Source organism: Gasterosteus aculeatus, chromosome 18 (genome assembly GCF_964276395.1).
Source record: "Gasterosteus aculeatus chromosome 18, fGasAcu3.hap1.1, whole genome shotgun sequence".
NCBI lineage: Eukaryota > Metazoa > Chordata > Actinopteri > Perciformes > Gasterosteidae > Gasterosteus > Gasterosteus aculeatus.
The window spans coordinates 2,109,056-2,130,495 of record NC_135706.1 but is presented as its reverse complement, the minus strand read 5'-3'; the positions used below and the strand labels follow the sequence as shown (position 1 = coordinate 2,130,495).

The following is a 21,440-nucleotide window of genomic DNA, read 5'->3' as shown; positions in this document are numbered from 1 at the left end:
CGAATGCACCCCCCCAGCCCCCCGTCTTTCATCGCTGTGGTTGCATAGCAACAGAGGAGCAGCTAGCTCCAGTGGTGTCGGCGGTGCACAGGGAGCCACTGGTGCGATATTAAGTCCCAGCTTCAATTATGAATGGGCCCCCACCGCCACGCGGCTCCAGAGCGACACCACCCAGAGCGATAAGGCGCGGAGGAACTCTTTGGTACACTTAACTCTTTTACTTCCTTCCCTTGGGGGGGGGGGGGGGTCTGACTTTAATCAGAAATATTGAACTTAACCGATTAGAGGAAGTAAATGAATAATTAACTGGCGGAAGAGGAGTGGCTGTGATAAGACCCGTGTTGATGGGAATGTGCGAGGTTAATGATTGGGGTCAGTCTCGAGAGTCACAAAGCGACCGCTTTACCAGCAAATGGGGGCTAGTGTGTGTGTGTGGGGGGGGGATATCATTTCTTACACGCGTTCACTGTATTCAACTCTGGATTCTGATGGACGAATTGTGAATTTGCTGCTATTGAGGCGCCTGCCAGCGTTGCTGTGCTCGAACGCGTCGCGGTGGTCAACGCGTGCATTGTTCCCCACGACAGACCTCCCGGGCTCCGGTCTGTCAAAAGGATCAGCCAGACGAACCCTCTGCAACTTGTATTTTTTATTATTGCAACCAACTGGAAGACAATACATCACATGAACATCATTGCAGTTTTTCAGGAAATGGAAAACAAAATAAAACAACATTTATATATTTTTTGCCACGGTATTAGACAACGTTGATATTTACATGTAGTGATGAAATAGGTCTTAAATCATTCTTTGGCAATATGATTGCACAATAAGGAGAGAATTGAACATTTAGTAAAACAAAAACAACAACAACACTCTCTGCACTCTGCAGCTCATCGCACAAATCAATAGCATTTGCATTTTGACATCGCTTACCCATGTGCTCTCCGATGTTCAGCTCACACAGTCACTGACAAAAAACAATGGCAGTATAGTAGAGGGGGAGAAAACAGAACAGAAGAAAAGTGCATAACAATGGTAAAAAAAACAACAACAAAATGGCAACTTTATTCTTTTGAGCGTTTCGTTCCGTTTGGCGGGTCTGAAACAAACCCCCTTGTTTCAGGGGCCTTTTCAGGCCAAGGTAGATTTTAACCTTCCAGGACTCGTAGGTCCGGAGTTCATCCTCTTCTTCTTCTTCGGAGGAAAAAAGAGGCGGTTGCTACAGCAACGCGTCCCCCCCCCACCTCCCCCCCGACATGAGTCCTGTTGCTGCTGACAACCAGCTATCAGACCAGAGACACGTGTCTCCTTCTGGCCTGTTTTGTGTGTGCGTCTATGTCGGCACGGATGCAAAGCCAGTGATGCTACGGGGGGGCAGAAGACTGCCCCGGTGGACGGGGCCGTCACTTAAACCAAACCCTGGTGTGACAGCTGCTACAGCCAAACGCGGCCCGCGCTACAAAGCGCCTTTCTGCGCGCGCACGCACGCCAACGGACAGGGAGAAGCACGCTGAATCATGGCGGTGTGGCGTTTATATCACTTCTGCTGCAAAAATGTCAGAACTCACCTCTCCCCTCGTGGACCAACACCACTTTGTTTTCTTGATTCTAAGTGAAATACACACATTCTTTTTTGTTAATATATTTAAAAATGCTCTGTCTGTGGATCGGGCTCTTGGGATCAACATGTATGCAAGCTTGACATCCGAAGGGACCAAAAGGGGTTAAAAATACTGTGTGTAAATAAAAAAAAAGATAAAGACTTTTGTCTCCTACGTTCCTCTTCCTTTCCAATCCGGGTTCTAAGTGGCCTACTTGGGGATTTCGGGTTGTTCCGGGACGCCGACACGGCCGCCCCGTCCCCACGTTGACGCTGAACGATGGCGATGGAAAGAAGGACACGTTTACACGTGAGACACAGGCGAGGAGAGGAAACCAATACTGTTATAAATAAAAGACAAGCGAGGGGTGCTGAGGGCAGGTAGGCAGGCACAATGTTAAAGGGCGTGTGCTCCTGGGCACACCAACTCACACACACACACACACACACACGCGTGTTCAGAAATAACACAGGGGTTAACATTGAACACCTAAAAATCACTGTACAGGCAGAAGAAGACGGAGGCCCCCCCCCCCCCCCCCCCCACGGAGCCCGGGGGAGCAGAGTGGTCCTCCCTGAAGACGCGTCTCTGAACGCCCGCTCACAAAACAGAAAAAATAAAAAAGACCAAAGATTCAAATGAAAATGAAATCCGATATAATCACGGGTATAACAATTGGCGGCAAAACTTTTTTCTGTCCTCTAGGATCAGGGTTTATATGAAAATAAGTCATGCTTCATGCTAAATACATTGTTTATCTTACATGATCTTTGAATAAAAAAGATTTGCTTTTTATCTTATTTACAAGCACCCATGCAATATAACTGAGAAAGTCCTGCAGGTCAAATTGCTTCAATTAAGAAAGGAAAAAAATAAAATATTTTCTAACCTTTTTACAGAGTTGTCCGCGCGGGACAAATTGCTTATATCTTTATGAGGGTAGATTGAGGGTAAACAGACACAGTTCATGGATATAGTTCTTTGACGCTGTTGGATGAGCGGGAAGGTGTGGTAGCCGCTGCGAGCTACGCCGTCTACACCCGGTGTCTACGTCTATGGACAGAAGTACTGGGGAAGCTTCAGGGACGTTCACATAATGCAACAACAACAACAACAAAACGAAGGAGATATTGCCTCAGACCCGGCACACGCCATCCGTTCCTATGGTGAGAAAAACATGACCCTTTTTTTTTTTTCTTCTTCTTTTTTTAAATATCTATCCTTAAATACTATGAGTGCTCTTTGAAATAAACCATGTTTGACCCATGAGGCTTCTACTATAAGTGGTGTTAAATAATCTTAAGTGCATGAATATATATCACATTGGGTTTTACAATTGTCGGGGCGCTTTAGGCCCCGCCTCCCTCGGCTCCTCCACTCCGCCTTCTTTCCCCCCCCCCCACCCCCCCCGTCAGCTGTCGTATCGGCTACATGAAGCGACCTGGTTCGCTCGTCTTTGGCACAGTCTCACATTTGTGCTCGCGGGCGTGGGGGACAGTGACGCTAGCGAGCTCTCGAGGTCTTGTCAAACAGGCTCCGCCCCCCCCCCCCCCCCCGCCGCCGCTGCAGGATTGCTACAGATTCACGCGGAGCGAGACCGACGAGCGAGACAAAGCGGCCGTCTCTCCCGCGCGCCGCTCGGCGTGACTCCGCCGCGTCGCGCTCGTCCAAATTAGTGACAAAACATGCATTTTGTATGGCTTTCATCCCCTTTTAAACGACAAAAACAACAAAGACACGTGAGAAAGACCCATTGATGTTAGTGTTGCTGAACATGTAGGAAAACATAGATTTTTGATATTGCCACAAATAAGTAGGATTCACCTAATGCCCTGCAGATAGAGTGAGGGAGATGACACGTGTCCGTTGAGACTAATGCTGAAGTAACGTTACCTGTTGACCTGTTTGTGTATTGTGTGTCTCTGTGCGTGTGTGTGTGTTTCAGCTGTGTGACTGTGTACTTAGTCTTAGTTTCTCAGGGCCTCTTTCTGCTCTTTCTGGCCCTTGGCGGTGCGGTTTGTGATGTTGTTGAGGCAGGCCCGGACCCCCGCCAGGTGCAGCAGCGACCCCGCCGCCTCCTTCATCTCCTCGTCGTCGCTCTCCGGCGGCTTCTCCACCGCCGCCGCGCGCCGCTTCTTCAGCGGCAGCGTGTCGCCGATGCTCCTCGCTCGGTTTTTGGTCCAGGGCAAACTGCTGCCCGGCAGCGTGCCCACGGCTCCGGGCCCCGAGCCGCGTCTCTGTCCGCGCAAGGCCTGCTGGGAGATGTAGGTGGCGGCGGCCGTGGCGATGTGAGAGTCCAGCGGGATCTCCCAGGGCTCCGGTTTAACGTCTGACTGGATCTCCACGGCGATGATGTCGTCGTCGTCGTCGTCCAGCGGAGAGGAAGGGGTGCCGACCCCGGGGGAGCACAGCCGGCTGGGGGATTTGGCGGTGCTGTAAGTGTGGTCGTCCTGGAGGTCCTCGCTGCCCGGCGGGGGAGAGTACCGGGACGGGCTGTCCTGTCCTCGGCTTAGGTAGTGTCCCAGGGACGATCTGTGTGAAGCCACAGGCAAGAGAGTGAGAGAGAATACGGTTGCTCCCGCTGCCTACTCCCTCCCCCCCTCTGCTAATGCGCGACCTTTTAATGGCGCCCGAGGGCCCTCAGGAGCCATCAGAACCGCGTGTCTCCGGGGGGGGGGGGGGGTAAAAATGAGCGGACTCATTCTCAGCGGTGGCGGAGACCTTGCCGGGCGCAAAGCGGCGCTTGTCCACTTTCACATCCGCCTCCACGTTATATCGCAACACGTCTTTCGCTCTATTAATCAGGAGACACTTTTCTCTGCAAGGCATCAAAGGACAGCGGCGCTTTCTGACAACTAATAAATCACAGGGAGCTTCAGCAGCGCACCCTGTCCCCCCGGACCCCCCCCCGCCCCCCGTCCCCCCCTTCAGAATGAGGGGGCGAGCACATTAACACCTCAGGAGAAAAACATGCACCCCGTACAGTGATCAAATATTCACTGCATACCTTTGGTGGGACTTTGGGCATGTTTAATTCATAGTGGCGTGCAGGCTACCGCCCTCTTGTGCTCCTATGATAGGTGCACGTGTCCGTGCACGCTCCCGACGCTCCTCGGATGGCGAGGCCGCCCCCTCCGATAAACCCGTTTGTGTGAAAGGGGGGGTTGCGCAAACACACCTGGAGAGGACGGGAGCGCGTGAAGGCCCCGCGACGAAGACGTCATTAAACTGTGTGAGTGGAAAAGTTTGCTGTGTGTGTGTGTGTGTGTGTGTGTGTGTGTGTGTGGCTGGAGGGGGAAGCCCTGACTGACATTGATTACGCGCCTGAGCAACGTTGACCCACCGTATGGCTGAGGTTCTGCTTCCCACGGGGCTTACAGGTAGGGGTCTTATCACGGGGAAGAGCGCCTGGCTCCTGATGCGGGCGCCATTTTGGATCACGCCGCGAGGAACTGAGAGGGAGAGAGAGAGAGCAGCGCACGTGAGAACTCGTGCACACATCGGTCACATGCAACACACACACACACACAAACGAGAGGAGCAAACTTCTCCAGAAGCTGGATGAGAGCCTCCGCCGTCCCTCTGAGGGAAAAGCGCCATAAACGAGTTAAAGCCGCCGCCAATCATCGGATCGCCAACGAGCGGCGAGCTGGGCCGCGTGCGGAGGGCGGGACAGCAGGCCGATGTTCCGTAGGTTACTTTCTCCTCTTTTTTCTGCCTCTTTTTGGGGTTTTATCCGAACAAGGCTGCCCTTTAACAGCCGAGCACTTCGGCTCCAAAAGGACTGAAACTGTTAATCAATTATCTAAACACGCTGGTTTTCTGTGAAATAATGATATATAGTTTATTTGTAGCTCTACTTGTCACTTTCACTCCGCTGTCAATCGCCAGACGTCCAGAGACCAACGTCTTCGGTGATCAGGCTTTTCTAACTTTGTAAAACCAAATTAAACAAAGAAACAGACAATAAAGATCCACTCAGCAATGGACAGGAATTATATTTGGAGCGTGAAGCTTTTCAATGCGGTTTTCAAACGGTTAAACTTCCAGTTATATGTTTATAATATAGAAACCTGAACCACTGAAAGCTATTTATCATTGTTGTATGATTATACAGTGTAGATGCATCACTGTTGCCTTTAGCTCATTGAAACGCTCCACTAGCAACAACCACCAATCAATACTAACTAATCTGTCACGTAGCTTCACATTTCTTCTTCTGGCCGAAGGTTTCCGACCCCCGGACCCGTTTCACCGACCCTGGAGTGACCCGAGGGGAGGTCGCTGTGTGTCTGCACGGGCGGCTTGTTGCAGATGAGAAGACCACCCGCGTGTCCCGCGTGTCCCGGCGTTCTGATTGCAGAGGACCACGCGGCTGCCGTCTTCAGCTGTTGGCTCTGTGTGCGCCGCCGAAGCGTTTCCACACGTGAAAAGCCGCCGCCGCGTGCGCGCACCTACAGCACAGTTCATTTATGAGGAGGCATCCGTCGTCATGGCGAGGCCCGAGACCCCCCCCCCCCCCCATGGTTTCATGAGGCAACGTGATGGAGCTCCTGCGGCCGTGTCCACAGTAATCTTGTGGACTCCCGTCCGTGTGGCTCTGCCCCGACGTCTCCATAACCTTATAAGTAGGTCCCTGCACACGGGCTCCTCTGTAATCTTGATCACTCGCTGCATGGCTGTGTGTGTGTGTGTGTGTGTCTGTGGGCACTGCATTAGGCTCCCCCTCCTTCCCCGCTCCAGTCAGGCTTTGGGTTGCCATAGCAACGGCTCCCCTTCCACATGCCACAGAGTGGTAGATCATGCATCAGCAGAGAAAGTGATAGAAAGGCAGAGAGGGAGGGAGGGAGGGAGGGGGAGAAAAGGGGAGGAATGGAAATACCAAGCTCTGTTTGACATGGCCTCTTATAGCTCAGTGACACACTCCTGACCACCACACACACACACACACACACACACGTCTCATTCCGTCCTCTGCTGTGTTCTGTCTTTGCCTCTCTGTGGACGTGGCTGCAGCTTCCACGTGCAGCGGTGGCTGAGCGTGCACGCCGTCCCTGCAGGTGAGGACCGTGGGACACATGCTCAGGAGGCATGAGGCAAACAAAGGGGGGGCGGCGCTGCACGTTCTCGCTCCACCAGCTCCAGAGATACACTTCTACAAGCTCAGAGCAATGAAGGAACTCTGCTCGGCCTTTCTGTCTGCTTCCTACGCCCCCCCCCCCCCCCCGACTCGCTCTCTCACAGGCCTCCTCTGCGCTCCTCTTAAATGAGTTCCACATGGCAGTCTGCACTCGGCCAGCGGGCCAACACACACACACACACACACACACACACACGGGCCAGAAGTTCAACGCACCTCTTTGAAAGTGCCCACCGATGGGGGGGGCTAGCGGATTAGCCGGATGCTAAGTGGCAGTCCAGCTGAGCCTGTGACTGACATGTGCTCACGTGACATGTAAAGAAGAGCGTGTTTGCATTACTCAGTGCTGGATCGGTGGTGAAGTGACACGATGAATGAAAAAGTGTCGTCGTCGTTGTTGTTGTTGTTGTTGTCGTTGAGCACATTTGCGTTTCGGTCCTGGAATGCAGGAGGTTATTTTGTGCTTCTCTACTTCACTTCACATGGGTATATTGTGCGTTTTACTCACGTATATATATGTTTACAGCTGGTAACTCTGCTGGTTACCATGGTGATGGTGGGGGAGAAGCCGGATGGCAGGATAATGTACTACAGCTGACAGCCAAACATGTAAAATAAGAGGGCCGTGCTGCACTGTGATATTTAAAGTACAATTTCACCTCTAATACAGTGTATCAATAATATAATATGATAGTAATCAAGTACAGAAGGAAACGTATTGAATATGCAGAAGGATCCCTGTTATTATACATGAGAACAGCAGATTACTGCTGATGCAGAAGGAAGGAAGATGATCCCCCCGCGGGGGCTGCGGGTAAAGACACCCGGGGAGCAGTTAGGGGTCGAATGTCTCAGGGACACTTTGTCTCAGGGAGCAGCCGGGGCTCCGTCTCTACTGCAGGCGCCTCGGTCGCCCCTAAAAGGATGCAATGACAAGAAAAGCAGCATTTCAACAGCTGCTGAAAGCTCAAAAGTTGTGGTGGCTTCAGTTTCTGCAGAAGATGAGCCTTGATGTGACTCTGATTCACGGACAGTGTCCACGTGCAAAGCGGGACGTCCTGTGAAGAGCTGCTGCTGGAGTTAAGCCTTTAACAGCTGGTCAGTGGGGGTGTTAACCGGGAAACACTAACAGTGGTTTCTGCTTAAATGACCAAAGTGGTTTCATGAAATCGGGGGCGAGCTCCTGACTGATGACCCGTGTGGGGGGAGGGTGGGGGAGGAAGGGGGGGGGGGGGGGGGGGCTGCTAGGATTAAGGACACAGCTGGCAGGCATCGGGCCGTGTTCATCCCGAGCTGCTGTGCGCTTCAATTCAGCTCATTTTATTTTATAGAACTAAAGCACACATTGGCCTCCAGGGGCCACGCGGGATGACCCGCCCCCCCCCTTGTCTCTTGGCTGTCCGTCACTACGTCACGCTCCATCATGGCGCTCCGTCCTCTTTCAAACACGTTTTAAAAGTTTCCCTTCACACGGCCAATCCAAGACTCCCTTCCTATCCTCCCCCCCCCCTCCGTCTACCGGCCCGTCCGCTCGCTCGCTCGCTCTGGTCTGCGGGGAGTCCAGCTTCCCAGGCCCCTTGACCATTACTCCTCCATTATCGGCGGCGATGGAGGGCGCGCCGCAGACGCCTAATGTATCCATTTCCCCCTCCATTTAGGAGCCGGCGGCCCGGCCAGCTCCCCGAGTGCTGCCTGATTGGGATTGAATGTCCATTTAAACTGCTGTCCAGCCACCGGGGAGCAGGAGGAGGATAACGGGAAACCCAGAGAGAAGGAGGTGAACGGGATGGGAGATGTTCTCCCCCCCCCCTCCCCCTCACTGCGTCTCCACGGCTTCTTTGCTCTTAGCTCCCCTCCACCGGCACCGGGCCAAGTGTCAGAACTCGGCACTCGGTATTCTCCAGGTGCGCTTCTGAAGAAGAGAGGGATTTGGAATTGAGACGATTGGAGCTGGCGCGTCCGTGGAGGAGGAGGAGGAGGAGGGAGAAAGGGAGGGAGGGAGGGAGGGAGGGAGGAGGAGGGAGGACATACACACGGTGGAGGTGAAACGGTACCTTGCAGGAGAACTCCTCCGTTCTTTCTGAAGAGGGGATTCCCCGACCACAGCGGAGGACTAGAAAGGAGAGAAAAGTGGTCAAGCGTTGGATGGTGCTGCAGCGCGTCATCGCGAGGCAGAAAGCAAGGCAGCAATTTGAGCCCATAAGCCGGCGCTGCTGATTATAGTGATTAGATTCCCGGGTGTCCCACTGTTGCCATCATTCCCTGTGATTACCTCGGAGAATTACAGCCTCGCCGCTGAAGTCCGTGGGGGTAATTTCTCGTGACAACCCCCCCCCTGCCTGCCCGCCACGAGCCCGTTCACTCACACAAAAAAACGCCATCGACGCACACGCATTTAACACGCGGCCGCGCCGAGATCTCTAGTCTAAGCACAGACACACACACACACGCACGCACACGCACACACACACACACACGCACACACGCACGCACACGCACGCACACGCACGCACACGCAGCCCGGGACGCAGTTTAGGTGATCATTGCGCCACTAATGAGGGAGGTAATGATGGCATTTCTCAAATAGACGCAGACGTCTTCACTCACACATGTGCACACACAAGAAGACAAAAGACGCCGGTGTGCTGGAGGATGCACGAGAGGGAGACGGGGACGGAAGGGGGGAGAGGGGAGGGGGCAGGGGGGGGGGGGGGGGGTGTACGAGCTGGTCCAGGTTCACTGGTCTTTAGCTGCCATTAGAGGACACGTCTCCCCGTGCAGCCATCAGGCCGTCTCACACGCTCACGGGACATCAGGGGACACCTGGGGGGGGGGGGACACAGCTGCCCAGGTGTCCCCGCCGTGACGTGCTCCTGTTGGGCCTCGTGCTAATCTGCCGGATGAGGGGCGTTCGGACCCCGATGGGGAAGGTGGACTCTCTCTCTCTCTCTCTCTCGCTCGCTCGCTCGAGAAGAATTTCAGCCCGGAGCCACCTGCTGTTGCCATGGAGAGTTGCCACATTGCGTTGCCACGGCGATAACATATTTTTCCTGCACTAACAGCCTGTCTGTTTTCCCTACCACATCTCTCTCTCCCTCCCTCTCCGTCTGTCCCCCCTCTCTCTCTTTATCTCTCCCTCTACTACATGTGTTGCCAAGACAACCCTGTGCGTTTAATGTAGTGGGCGAGGGGCTAACAGGCGCTCGCCCTCCCCTCATCTTTCTTTCTCATGGGGGGAGGGAGGGAGTGGGTGGGGGGGAAGAGAGAAGGTGAGGGCTCCTCCTCAACCTCCTTCAGACACCCTTTCCTTCTTTCATCCGTTCCCTCATCACCCCCTCATCCTCCACCCAGATGCTGATGGAGGGTGTGAAGGAATGCACCATGGAGCTGACCTCCTACACACACGCGCACGCACACGCACACACACACACGCACCCACACCTGCTCTGACTAGCACGGATGCTATCGGATGCGCACACACACACACATGCTGAAGCACACTGCGGGTGGGGGTCGGGTGGAGCGCTGTGACTTATTGTGGTCCATGAGAAAGCGAGAGGTGTGAGTGACGGAGTAGAGGACAAAGAGGCACCGTGTCCCCCCCCCCCCCCCGTCCCCCCCCCGTATGCAGCTTCCTCCCGCCGTCATCGTTGGCGTGCTGGAGGCGCTCCTCGCCGCGGTGCACTTCATGACGTATGTTCGTTGACCTGCATTACTCAACGTGTAAAAGGGGAACTTTTAATCTCAGACACTTCAGCGTCCCACCGACCGGCTTTAAGCCTCAGCTGTAATCCAGTCCCTCAAACTCAATCTGCCACCTTTTCATAGATGTTCCCTTTACATGCTTGATGGTGGACAAGATTAAACAGAACGTTTACGTTAACTAACTTGTTTATTTGTATATTAAATAGTACATGTGTTCTTCTTCACGGAGGCTTTTTGTCTTTTTGTCTTGTCGAAAAGCTTTCAGCGATATTTCGACATCCGTAACGACGATGAACTGTGATGAGAGCGACGGATTCGTTCCCCTCACTTCTCTCTTTCTCTCCCTCGCGTGTGATTACGATCCAATGCCGTACACGAGCGAGGAGATCGTGGATCCTGACCTTCTGTCCACGGTGCCCCCCAAGTCCAAACCCCTCCACAGGCTCCCATTACACAACCCTTTGCCTCTTGTTGTTCCACTCACGGACATCTTTAGCACAATGTCGCACAGTTACTGACGAGCCCGACGGGCTCGATGTCTTTGGGAACCCATGAAGCCTCACGTTCATCTTCCCTTCCACCTGAGGGGGATGTTACGGCGTGCGGAGTGAAATGCTGCCGCTTGTTCCATCATAGGCGACGCGTGTGTTAATAACAGGAGCGTGTTGCAGAGAATCCGCCTCACGCACTGAGATGGACCTTGGAACAATGAATGGAGACACACACACACACACACACACACATGTGCTGCATCACAAGAGACCTCAAACCAAGAAATCTGACCCCTGACTGACGCTCCAACACACACACACACACACACACACACACACACCGCCCCTCCCCTTCCCTCCCGTCTCATGTCCCGAATCTGGCCTCCCATTTGTTCCTCTTCCCCACAGCTCATTGTTCAAAATGACACTTTTACATTTAACGGTGAACCAATTATTCTGTTTTACACAGTCCGCTGCCTCTGCGAGCCAACCTGCTCGGATCGACTGAGGGGGGTGAGGGGAGGGAGGGGGAGAAAAGAATAAGGAGGACTAATGGGACCTCCTGCCGACATATCCACGGGGAAGGGCAGAGGCGACGGAGAGGCGGAGGTCAGGATGCAGGGCGGAGGAGAGTGAGGGAATGTGGAACAAACAAGGCGGATGCTGTGTGTGTGTGTGTGTGTGTGTGTGAGAGGATGACATGAATGAGGATTTAATTGAATGATAGAGAGAGAGAGAGAATGAATCACAGTGGGGATAAATAAAGAAGAGCCCCACCAGTAGTGATATATGCCTGGGGATGAAATGGGCATTAACAGAGGAGGCCAGGGAGCGAGAGGAGGGGGATGCTGGGGAGTCGACAAGTGGACATGTGGAGAGGGGCGAGCAGCACTTTTACCTGTGATGTGCCTGAGGGGGGAGGAGAGGAGGAGGAGGGATGGAAGCGCTGCTGCATGAAAAACAGCATGCAGGAGGATTTAAGGAAAGGACGGGCGGGTCAGCTAGACAACGCCCGGGGCCCCGCGGGAGGAGGAGGGGGGGGAGAGAGGGAGTCAGAGAGGGGCTTGCACATGTTGTATCTGTACTATGTGCTGCACCTGCAGAATATTTCTACCACTTTATTACGACTAATCAATAAGCCCGTGTGCAGTGATGCACTTTGCACGGGCAGACTGCTTTTCTTTCATTTGATTACGTTCTTACAGAATCTTGACTTTTATCGCTTTATTCTCCAGGATTCACATAAGTCGGATGAACCCTCATTGCATTTCTGTGACAGAAGTGAAGAAGATGTGCTGATTACGAGACATCTTTAAAAAGCAAAGTGGTCCGTGGCAGAGATCACGTTACACAGTAAGCTGTGGAGGAGGATGATGTCATGAGAGACCTGGTCCTGACGATGACGATGATGATGATGATGATGGTGAACACAGTGTTCATTGCGCATTATGTCATTGCATCAAACCCCTGTTTTACAGCATGCGCACAGCAACTCATCAATGGAGCAACCCGCCTCTCAGCTGCTGCATCTCTCACCTGTGGTGAAACGTCTGCGGCAGGGTGGGGGGGGAGGTGGAGGGCGTGGCCAGGCCGGGCGAGTAGGGGTGGTACGGCGTCTTCTTCAGCGCCTGGATCAGGTTGTGCCTGTACTCCGGGTCTATGGACCACAGGGAGCCTTTGCCGATGCTCTGCGGGGACAGAGAGGAAGATGAGAGGGAGGTTATTGAGATGCATTGGGGGGTGTTGGGGGGGGGAGTACACCCACGCGGCGCACCGACGGGAGACAACAGCCCCAGCACGCGGGACTCTTCTCCTCCGGCGGACCCGCCGTGGGCTCCGGCAGCCATGGGCCGACTCCCGGGGAGGAATCGCAGCGGAAGCTTCCCGCCATTTTCCCAACACTTGGGTGAAAAAACGCACGGAATCTCTTTAACTTTTCTCAGCTCCAGAGGCGATGGTGGTGCGTATTTTTAGATCAAAGCACACCCCTCCCCCCCCCCTCCCCCCTCCCTCCCTCGCCTAATGAAGCTGTCGGCTCCCAACCTGAGTGAAACCAGCCTATGGATTATAGAGGAGGGATCTCAGACAGAATACTTCTCCGTCTCCATCAAACCTGCAGTTTGTGTTCAGCAGGGACGGAGGGGGGGGGGGGCTACAGGGCGGGGAGATGTCGGGAGGAATCTATTCAGAGGGAAACGTCCGGAGACGGATTCTAAAAGCTGAAGAAGATGAGGAGCACACCAGGACCACCTCACGTCCCGGCTGCTGTGGTCTGAACCACAGTCTACACATACACAGTGCAGGAGAGTAGTGGAGGCGTTTTGTAGTAAAGGCACCAGTGGATCACAAGTCAAGAAAAACTAATTACAACAATGTATAAAAAAAGACGTGATTGAGTGTGTGCTCCAATTTCCATTTGCTTAGTAAATAAAGGATTATTACATCTTATGTTATTTTACAACGCAAAAGCCTTTCTATATTTTATTACATTTCTTACACTCAAGTTCATTTTGCGTGAAATCTTTAGTATTCCCAGCAGCAATCACAGGCATCTATACATATCTGATGTTAAGACGGGGATTAAAGGAGTTTTTGCATCCCTGAGGAATAAAACCAGGCATCATATTATCCCATCAAATAAAAACCGATAATGCACAGCAGCTCGCCATGTGCCAGCCGTCGTTTCTGTACCGCAGCCCGTAGGAAATGCTCCCCAGCCAAACGACTGTCGCGTACATCTCTCTGAGCGTTCTAAATTCCATCAGTGCTAACGAGCGATGGCGGCGCTGAGCCTCTCCGGACGTCCAACCGCTCCCTGCACCACGTGACCTTGGAGGGACGCGAGGAGCTCGCAGGGCGCGCGTGTGCGTGCTGCTGATGCGGTTTGAGTCTGGCTCTTTGCGTTAGCACGTGAGCGGTGTTGAACCAGGGCCATATGTGCCGCGTGTGCGTGTGCGTGTGTGTGTGTGTGTGTGTGTGCGACTCCCCTGGGGAGTGTGATATGGCCCAGCGTGGTCTGCTCCTGGGAGCGCTTCTATTACCGCCAGCAACGCCTCTCCTGGAGAGCACGATATTACACACACATGCGCTCGCTCCCACAGAGGTGACCCCCACTGGGCCAAATTTCCCCTCACACCCGCCAGCCGAGCGCGCTGTGTGTGTGTGTGTGTGTGTGTGCGTGTGCCTACTGTCTGCCCGCTTGCCAGCCGATTAAATCGATGCTCTCGGTAGAATCAGTCTGCTGGATCCCCTGCTTCCGCCAGCCAACCACGACGCTCAATGCGTATACCCCCCCCCTCTCCCCCACTCGATAGGCCAATCGCCGGGCGCCGCTCGCAGGAAGGGTCCGTCGCCTGGGTTAGTGCGGTCGCCTTGGCAACAGGCATCATCTGGGCTTTGATGCAGGGAGGAGGTGAAACACACTTTCAATTTTCTGGCAAATTCGCAAAGTTGAGAGAACAGATAAAAGTGTTCGAGGCCAGAGATTTGCTTTAAGTTCGCAGAGGATGTGACAGCGTGGAAGCCGGTGCTTGGGGAGTCTCTCCGTCCTCTGGTCCCACCTGGTCTCGCGTGCTTCCTGGGTGATGTGTTTATTGGCGTTGCCTCGTGCGTGCTCAGAAATAGTCACACATGTGTAGGGTTCCAGCAGCTAAAGAGCAGGATTACACAACAAGTAATCCACAACTGGAAACGTTAACCCCTTCCCTCAGCCGGGGGGGGGCACTGGTACTTTGTCAGACTTCACATTGAGAGTTTAGGCAACATTACACGTAGTGTAAATTGGTTTAATCATATGAAGGCTGTGTGTGTCACTACGCCGGCGCGTAGTGGTTGCGTTTTTAAAAAGCAGCAGTTGTGATGCTGTTGTGTTAGAAAACTGCACAATACTGCGCAGAGGGACGATATCGTGATGACGGAGTCATGTGAGCGGGACGCGGCACGGTTTGACCGCCGGGCGAAAAGGGGAAGAAAGAGAAGACAAAGGCAGCAGGAGAGGAGGGAGAGGGAGGATGATTGCAGTTGCCAACATCTGTTTCCTGTGTTATATAAGCTGAGGGGGCCGGTCTCCCTTGGAAACGGGAGATATTAAAAAAGTCCTGCTGTCACTGACCTGGTAGTAACACTACTGCTGCTACTGCGTTACAACGTTCATTTACCACTCACACACACATCAGGACATGATATTATTTTAGACACACAAACGCATCACCGGTAGAGGGATGGGACTATCCTCATGTTGAGTCTCTATCATCAGAAAGCTGCTAGAGAAGTGCAGGTTAACCAGCGTAACTAACCCGGTCTGTGTGCACCGGTGAATGTTTTCCGTTTGATTTCTTCATTTCGTTGCGCATTTCCTGTTTAGAGTTTGATGGTTTATGTAATTTAGTTAAGTTTAAACCGATTTAGCAGACCTCTCTCTCTCTCTCTCTCTCTCTCTCTCTCTCTCTCTGCGCAAAGCGGTTTGAATGAACGACAACAATAAACAACAATAAACAAACGCTGAGTGCCGATCGAGAGTTTTGTGTAAGCAATTTAATGTCGCGAGCTCCATTCAGTGATTAAACTGAAGCTTTTAACGTAGCGACTTTGAACGCTGCGCGCTCCGCTGGAAACACGCAACTTTTCATCGGCATGAAACGGCAAATAATCAAACTAGTGCATGAAGCTGTTGTAGCCTCTAGTCTATGTTATTCATGTAATAGTCATTCAGTAGTCACGTCACATTCACTGTGACGCGCAACCGTGACGCGCGTCACGGTCGCGCGTCACGGTCGCGCGTCACGGTCGCGGTCGCCACAGCAACAGTCGAATTCGAATATAGAATGTTAGTTATAGGGAAGAACAGTCAGACGAGAGCAGCGGGAGACGAGAGCAGCGGGAGACGAGAGCAGCGGGAGACGAGAGCAGCGGGAGACGAGAGCAGCGGGAGACGAGATCAACGTGGGACGCACCATCGGAGAGGATCAACGTGGGACGAGATCAACGTGGGACGCACCATCGGAGAGGATCAACGTGGGACGAGATCAACGTGGGACGCACCATCGGAGAAGAACGACGTGGGATAAGATCAACGTGGGACGCACCATCGGAGAAGAACGACGTGGGACGAGATCAACGTGGGACGCACCATCGGAGAAGAACGACGTGGGACGAGATCAACGTGGGACGCACCATCGGAGAAGAACGACGTGGGACGAGATCAACGTGGGACGCACCATCGGAGAAGAACGACGTGGGACGAGATCAACGTGGGACGCACCATCGGAGAAGAACGACGTGGGACGAGATCAACGTGGGACGCACCATCGGAGAAGAACGACGTGGGACGAGATCAACGTGGGACGCACCATCGGAGAGGAACGACGAGGGACGAGATCAACGTGGGACGCACCATCGGAGAGGAACGACGAGGGACGGGATCAACGTGGGACGCACCATCGGAGAGGATCAACGTGGGACGAGATCAACGTGGGACGCACCATCGGAGAGGAACGACGAGGGACGAGATCAACGTGGGACGCACCATCGGAGAAGAACGACGTGGGACGAGATCAACGTGGGACGCACCATCGGAGAAGAACGACGTGGGACGAGATCAACGTGGGACGCACCATCGGAGAAGAACGACGTGGGACGAGATCAACGTGGGACGCACCATCGGAGAAGAACGACGTGGGACGAGATCAACGTGGGACGCACCATCGGAGAGGAACGACGAGGGACGAGATCAACGTGGGACGCACCATCGGAGAGGATCGACGTGGGACGAGATCAACGTGGGACGCACCATCGGAGAAGAACGACGTGGGACGAGATCAACGTGGGACGCACCATCGGAGAAGAACGACGTGGGACGAGATCAACGTGGGACGCACCATCGGAGAAGAACGACGTGGGACGAGATCAACGTGGGACGCACCATCGGAGAAGAACGACGTGGGACGAGATCAACGTGGGACGCACCATCGGAGAGGAACGACGAGGGACGAGATCAACGTGGGACGCACCATCGGAGAGGAACGACGAGGGACGAGATCAACGTGGGACGCACCATCGGAGAGGATCAACGTGGGACGCACCATCGGAGAGGATCAACGTGGGACGCACCATCGGAGAGGAACGACGAGGGACGAGATCAACGTGGGACGCACCATCGGAGAAGAACGACGTGGGACGAGATCAACGTGGGACGCACCATCGGAGAGGATCAACGTGGGACGCACCATCGGAGAGGAACGACGAGGGACGAGATCAACGTGGGACGCACCATCGGAGAAGAACGACGTGGGACGAGATCAACGTGGGACGCACCATCGGAGAGGATCAACGTGGGACGAGATCAACGTGGGACGCACCATCGGAGAAGAACGACGTGGGACGAGATCAACGTGGGACGCACCATCGGAGAGGAACAACGAGGGACGAGATCAACGTGGGACGCACCATCGGAGAAGAACGACGTGGGACGAGATCAACGTGGGACGCACCATCGGAGAGGATCAACGTGGGACGAGATCAACGTGGGACGCACCATCGGAGAGGATCAACGTGGGACGCACCATCGGAGAGGATCAACGTGGGACGAGATCAACGTGGGACGCACCATCGGAGAAGAACGACGAGGGACGAGATCAACGTGGGACGCACCATCGGAGAGGAACGACGAGGGACGAGATCAACGTGGGACGCACCATCGGAGAGGAACGACAAGGGACGAGATCAACGTGGGACGCACCATCGGAGAGGATCAACGTGGGACGAGATCAACGTGGGACGCACCATCGGAGAGGAACGACGAGGGACGAGATCAACGTGGGACGCACCATCGGAGAGGATCAACGTGGGACGCACCATCGGAGAGGATCAACGTGGGACGAGATCAACGTGGGACGCACCATCGGAGAAGAACGACGAGGGACGAGATCAACGTGGGACGCACCATCGGAGAGGATCAACGTGGGACGCACCATCGGAGAGGATCAACGTGGGACGAGATCAACGTGGGACGCACCATCGGAGAAGAACGACGAGGGACGAGATCAACGTGGGACGCACCATCGGAGAGGAACGACGAGGGACGAGATCAACGTGGGACGCACCATCGGAGAGGAACGACGAGGGACGAGATCAACGTGGGACGCACCATCGGAGAGGATCAACGTGGGACGAGATCAACGTGGGACGCACCATCGGAGAGGAACGACGAGGGACGAGATCAACGTGGGACGCACCATCGGAGAGGATCAACGTGGGACGCACCATCGGAGAGGATCAACGTGGGACGAGATCAACGTGGGACGCACCATCGGAGAAGAACGACGAGGGACGAGATCAACGTGGGACGCACCATCGGAGAGGAACGACGAGGGACGAGATCAACGTGGGACGCACCATCGGAGAGGAACGACGAGGGACGAGATCAACGTGGGACGCACCATCGGAGAAGAACGACGTGGGACGAGATCAACGTGGGACGCACCATCGGAGAGGATCAACGTGGGACGCACCATCGGAGAGGATCAACGTGGGACGAGATCAACGTGGGACGCACCATCGGAGAAGAACGACGAGGGACGAGATCAACGTGGGACGCACCATCGGAGAGGAACGACGAGGGACGAGATCAACGTGGGACGCACCATCGGAGAGGAACGACGAGGGACGAGATCAACGTGGGACGCACCATCGGAGAGGATCAACGTGGGACGCACCATCGGAGAGGATCAACGTGGGACGCACCATCGGAGAGGAACGACGAGGGACGAGATCAACGTGGGACGCACCATCGGAGAAGAACGACGTGGGACGAGATCAACGTGGGACGCACCATCGGAGAGGATCAACGTGGGACGCACCATCGGAGAGGAACGACGAGGGACGAGATCAACGTGGGACGCACCATCGGAGAAGAACGACGTGGGACGAGATCAACGTGGGACGCACCATCGGAGAAGAACGACGTGGGACGAGATCAACGTGGGACGCACCATCGGAGAGGATCAACGTGGGACGAGATCAACGTGGGACGCACCATCGGAGAAGAACGACGTGGGACGAGATCAACGTGGGACGCACCATCGGAGAGGAACGACGTGGGACGAGATCAACGTGGGACGCACCATCGGAGAAGAACGACGTGGGACGAGATCAACGTGGGACGCACCATCTGAGAAGAACGACGTGGGACGAGATCAACGTGGGACGCACCATCGGAGAAGAACGACGTGGGACGAGATCAACGTGGGACGCACCATCGGAGAGGAACGACGAGGGACGAGATCAACGTGGGACGCACCATCGGAGAGGAACGACGAGGGACGAGATCAACGTGGGACGCACCATCGGAGAGGATCAACGTGGGACGCACCATCGGAGAGGAACGACGAGGGACGAGATCAACGTGGGACGCACCATCGGAGAAGAACGACGTGGGACGAGATCAACGTGGGACGCACCATCGGAGAGGATCAACGTGGGACGCACCATCGGAGAGGAACGACGAGGGACGAGATCAACGTGGGACGCACCATCGGAGAAGAACGACGTGGGACGAGATCAACGTGGGACGCACCATCGGAGAAGAACGACGTGGGACGAGATCAACGTGGGACGCACCATCGGAGAGGATCAACGTGGGACGAGATCAACGTGGGACGCACCATCGGAGAAGAACGACGTGGGACGAGATCAACGTGGGACGCACCATCGGAGAAGAACGACGTGGGACGAGATCAACGTGGGACGCACCATCGTAGAAGAACGACGTGGGACGAGATCAACGTGGGACGCACCATCGGAGAAGAACGACGTGGGACGAGATCAACGTGGGACGCACCATCGGAGAGGAACGACGAGGGACGAGATCAACGTGGGACGCACCATCGGAGAGGAACGACGAGGGACGAGATCAACGTGGGACGCACCATCGAAGAGGATCAACGTGGGACGCACCATCGGAGAGGATCAACGTGGGACGCACCATCGGAGAGGATCAACGTGGGACGCACCATCGGAGAGGAACGACGAGGGACGAGATCAACGTGGGACGCACCATCGGAGAAGAACGACGTGGGACGAGATCAACGTGGGACGCACCATCGGAGAGGATCAACGTGGGACGCACCATCGGAGAGGAACGACGAGGGACGAGATCAACGTGGGACGCACCATCGGAGAAGAACGACGTGGGACGAGATCAACGTGGGACGCACCATCGGAGAAGAACGACGTGGGACGAGATCAACGTGGGACGCACCATCGGAGAGGATCAACGTGGGACGCACCATCGGAGAGGAACGACGAGGGACGAGATCAACGTGGGACGCACCATCGGAGAGGAACGACGAGGGACGAGATCAACGTGGGACGCACCATCGGAGAAGAACGACGTGGGACGAGATCAACGTGGGACGCACCATCGGAGAAGAACGACGTGGGACGAGATCAACGTGGGACGCACCATCGGAGAGGAACGACGAGGGACGAGATCAACGTGGGACGCACCATCGGAGAGGAACGACGAGGGACGAGATCAACGTGGGACGCACCATCGGAGAGGATCACTAGATTGTATTTTAACTGTATTGTAACTATTGTATTGTATTGTAACTGTATTGTAACTGTATTGTAACTATTGTAACTATTGTATTGTATTGTAACTGTATTGTAACTGTATTGTAACTATTGTAACTATTGTATTGTATTGTAACTGTATTGTAACTGTATTGTAACTATTGTAACTATTGTATTGTAACTGTATTCCTTATCACTTTGTTTAAAATAAATACTTTAATGAATTTAAAAGTTGACTCTTTTGATTCTTCGTTTCGAGAACAAAGGAGTGAGGCCTCATTCGAGGGCTTTTCGAACCCTTAACAAATGAAGGATCTTCACAGACGGACGGACCGGTCTTACGTGCTACTGGTTCTTTAACCTACTCGCCTTCGTCTACGCGTGCGCTCGCAAACATGTTGCTGAAAAATGTTCAAAAGTCATCACGTCCTTTGCAGCGATTACGATTGTATAAGTGAGCACTACTTCACTGCCACGTCTGAAGAAATACATTGAAGAATATATATTCACTAAGATCGCCTCGACGCCTGTCAAACATGTCGCACACTCCTTTGCTGTTTTCTAAACTTGTCATTAAATTGTACATCGTCAACGGCTAGAAAACGTTTCGGTTCAGAGCGAGACGAAGACAACTGGTTTTTGGTGGCGTGTCGTGGAATTTGATTAGAATAAGAAGAATAATCTTTTCAATCAACGACTAAAGTATAACAGATGTTATTGGGCAGCTTCAAATAGCTTCATGGAAATGAACAGTGGCATCGATATCCAATTTAAACCGTTCGGAGCATCGCGCTGTCACTCCGGACGGCGTCACCGCAAGACGCCTTGTTGTTCAGAGCATGAGCAACATGACCCACCAATCAGAAGTATCAGTAATCATCATCAATTGTTAATATCAATGTTCATTCAGCGGAAGTTGCATTGGTC

General features: G+C 54.0%; 2 protein-coding genes across 4 annotated transcripts in view; one reads left to right on the top strand and one right to left on the bottom strand.

The window, feature by feature from the left end:
- LOC120807839 (26S proteasome regulatory subunit 4) overlaps positions 1 to 21,440 on the top strand; it is a 170,662-nt gene that overhangs the window by 38,612 nt on the left and 110,610 nt on the right. The gene's annotated exons all lie outside the window — the stretch shown is intronic.
- LOC120808118 (forkhead box protein N3) overlaps positions 635 to 21,440 on the bottom strand; it is a 42,260-nt gene continuing 21,454 nt past the window's right edge. For all 3 annotated transcript variants that reach the window (XM_040160752.2, XM_078094021.1, XM_078094022.1), the window contains exons 3-6: positions 12,477 to 12,628; positions 8,799 to 8,857; positions 4,948 to 5,056; positions 635 to 4,136 (exon numbers count right to left, since the gene is read on the bottom strand). In XM_040160752.2, coding sequence (XP_040016686.2) covers positions 3,572 to 4,136; positions 4,948 to 5,056; positions 8,799 to 8,857; positions 12,477 to 12,628 — 885 coding nt within the window. In that variant the 3' untranslated portion in view covers positions 635 to 3,571. The remainder of the gene's footprint in view (positions 4,137 to 4,947; positions 5,057 to 8,798; positions 8,858 to 12,476; positions 12,629 to 21,440) is intronic.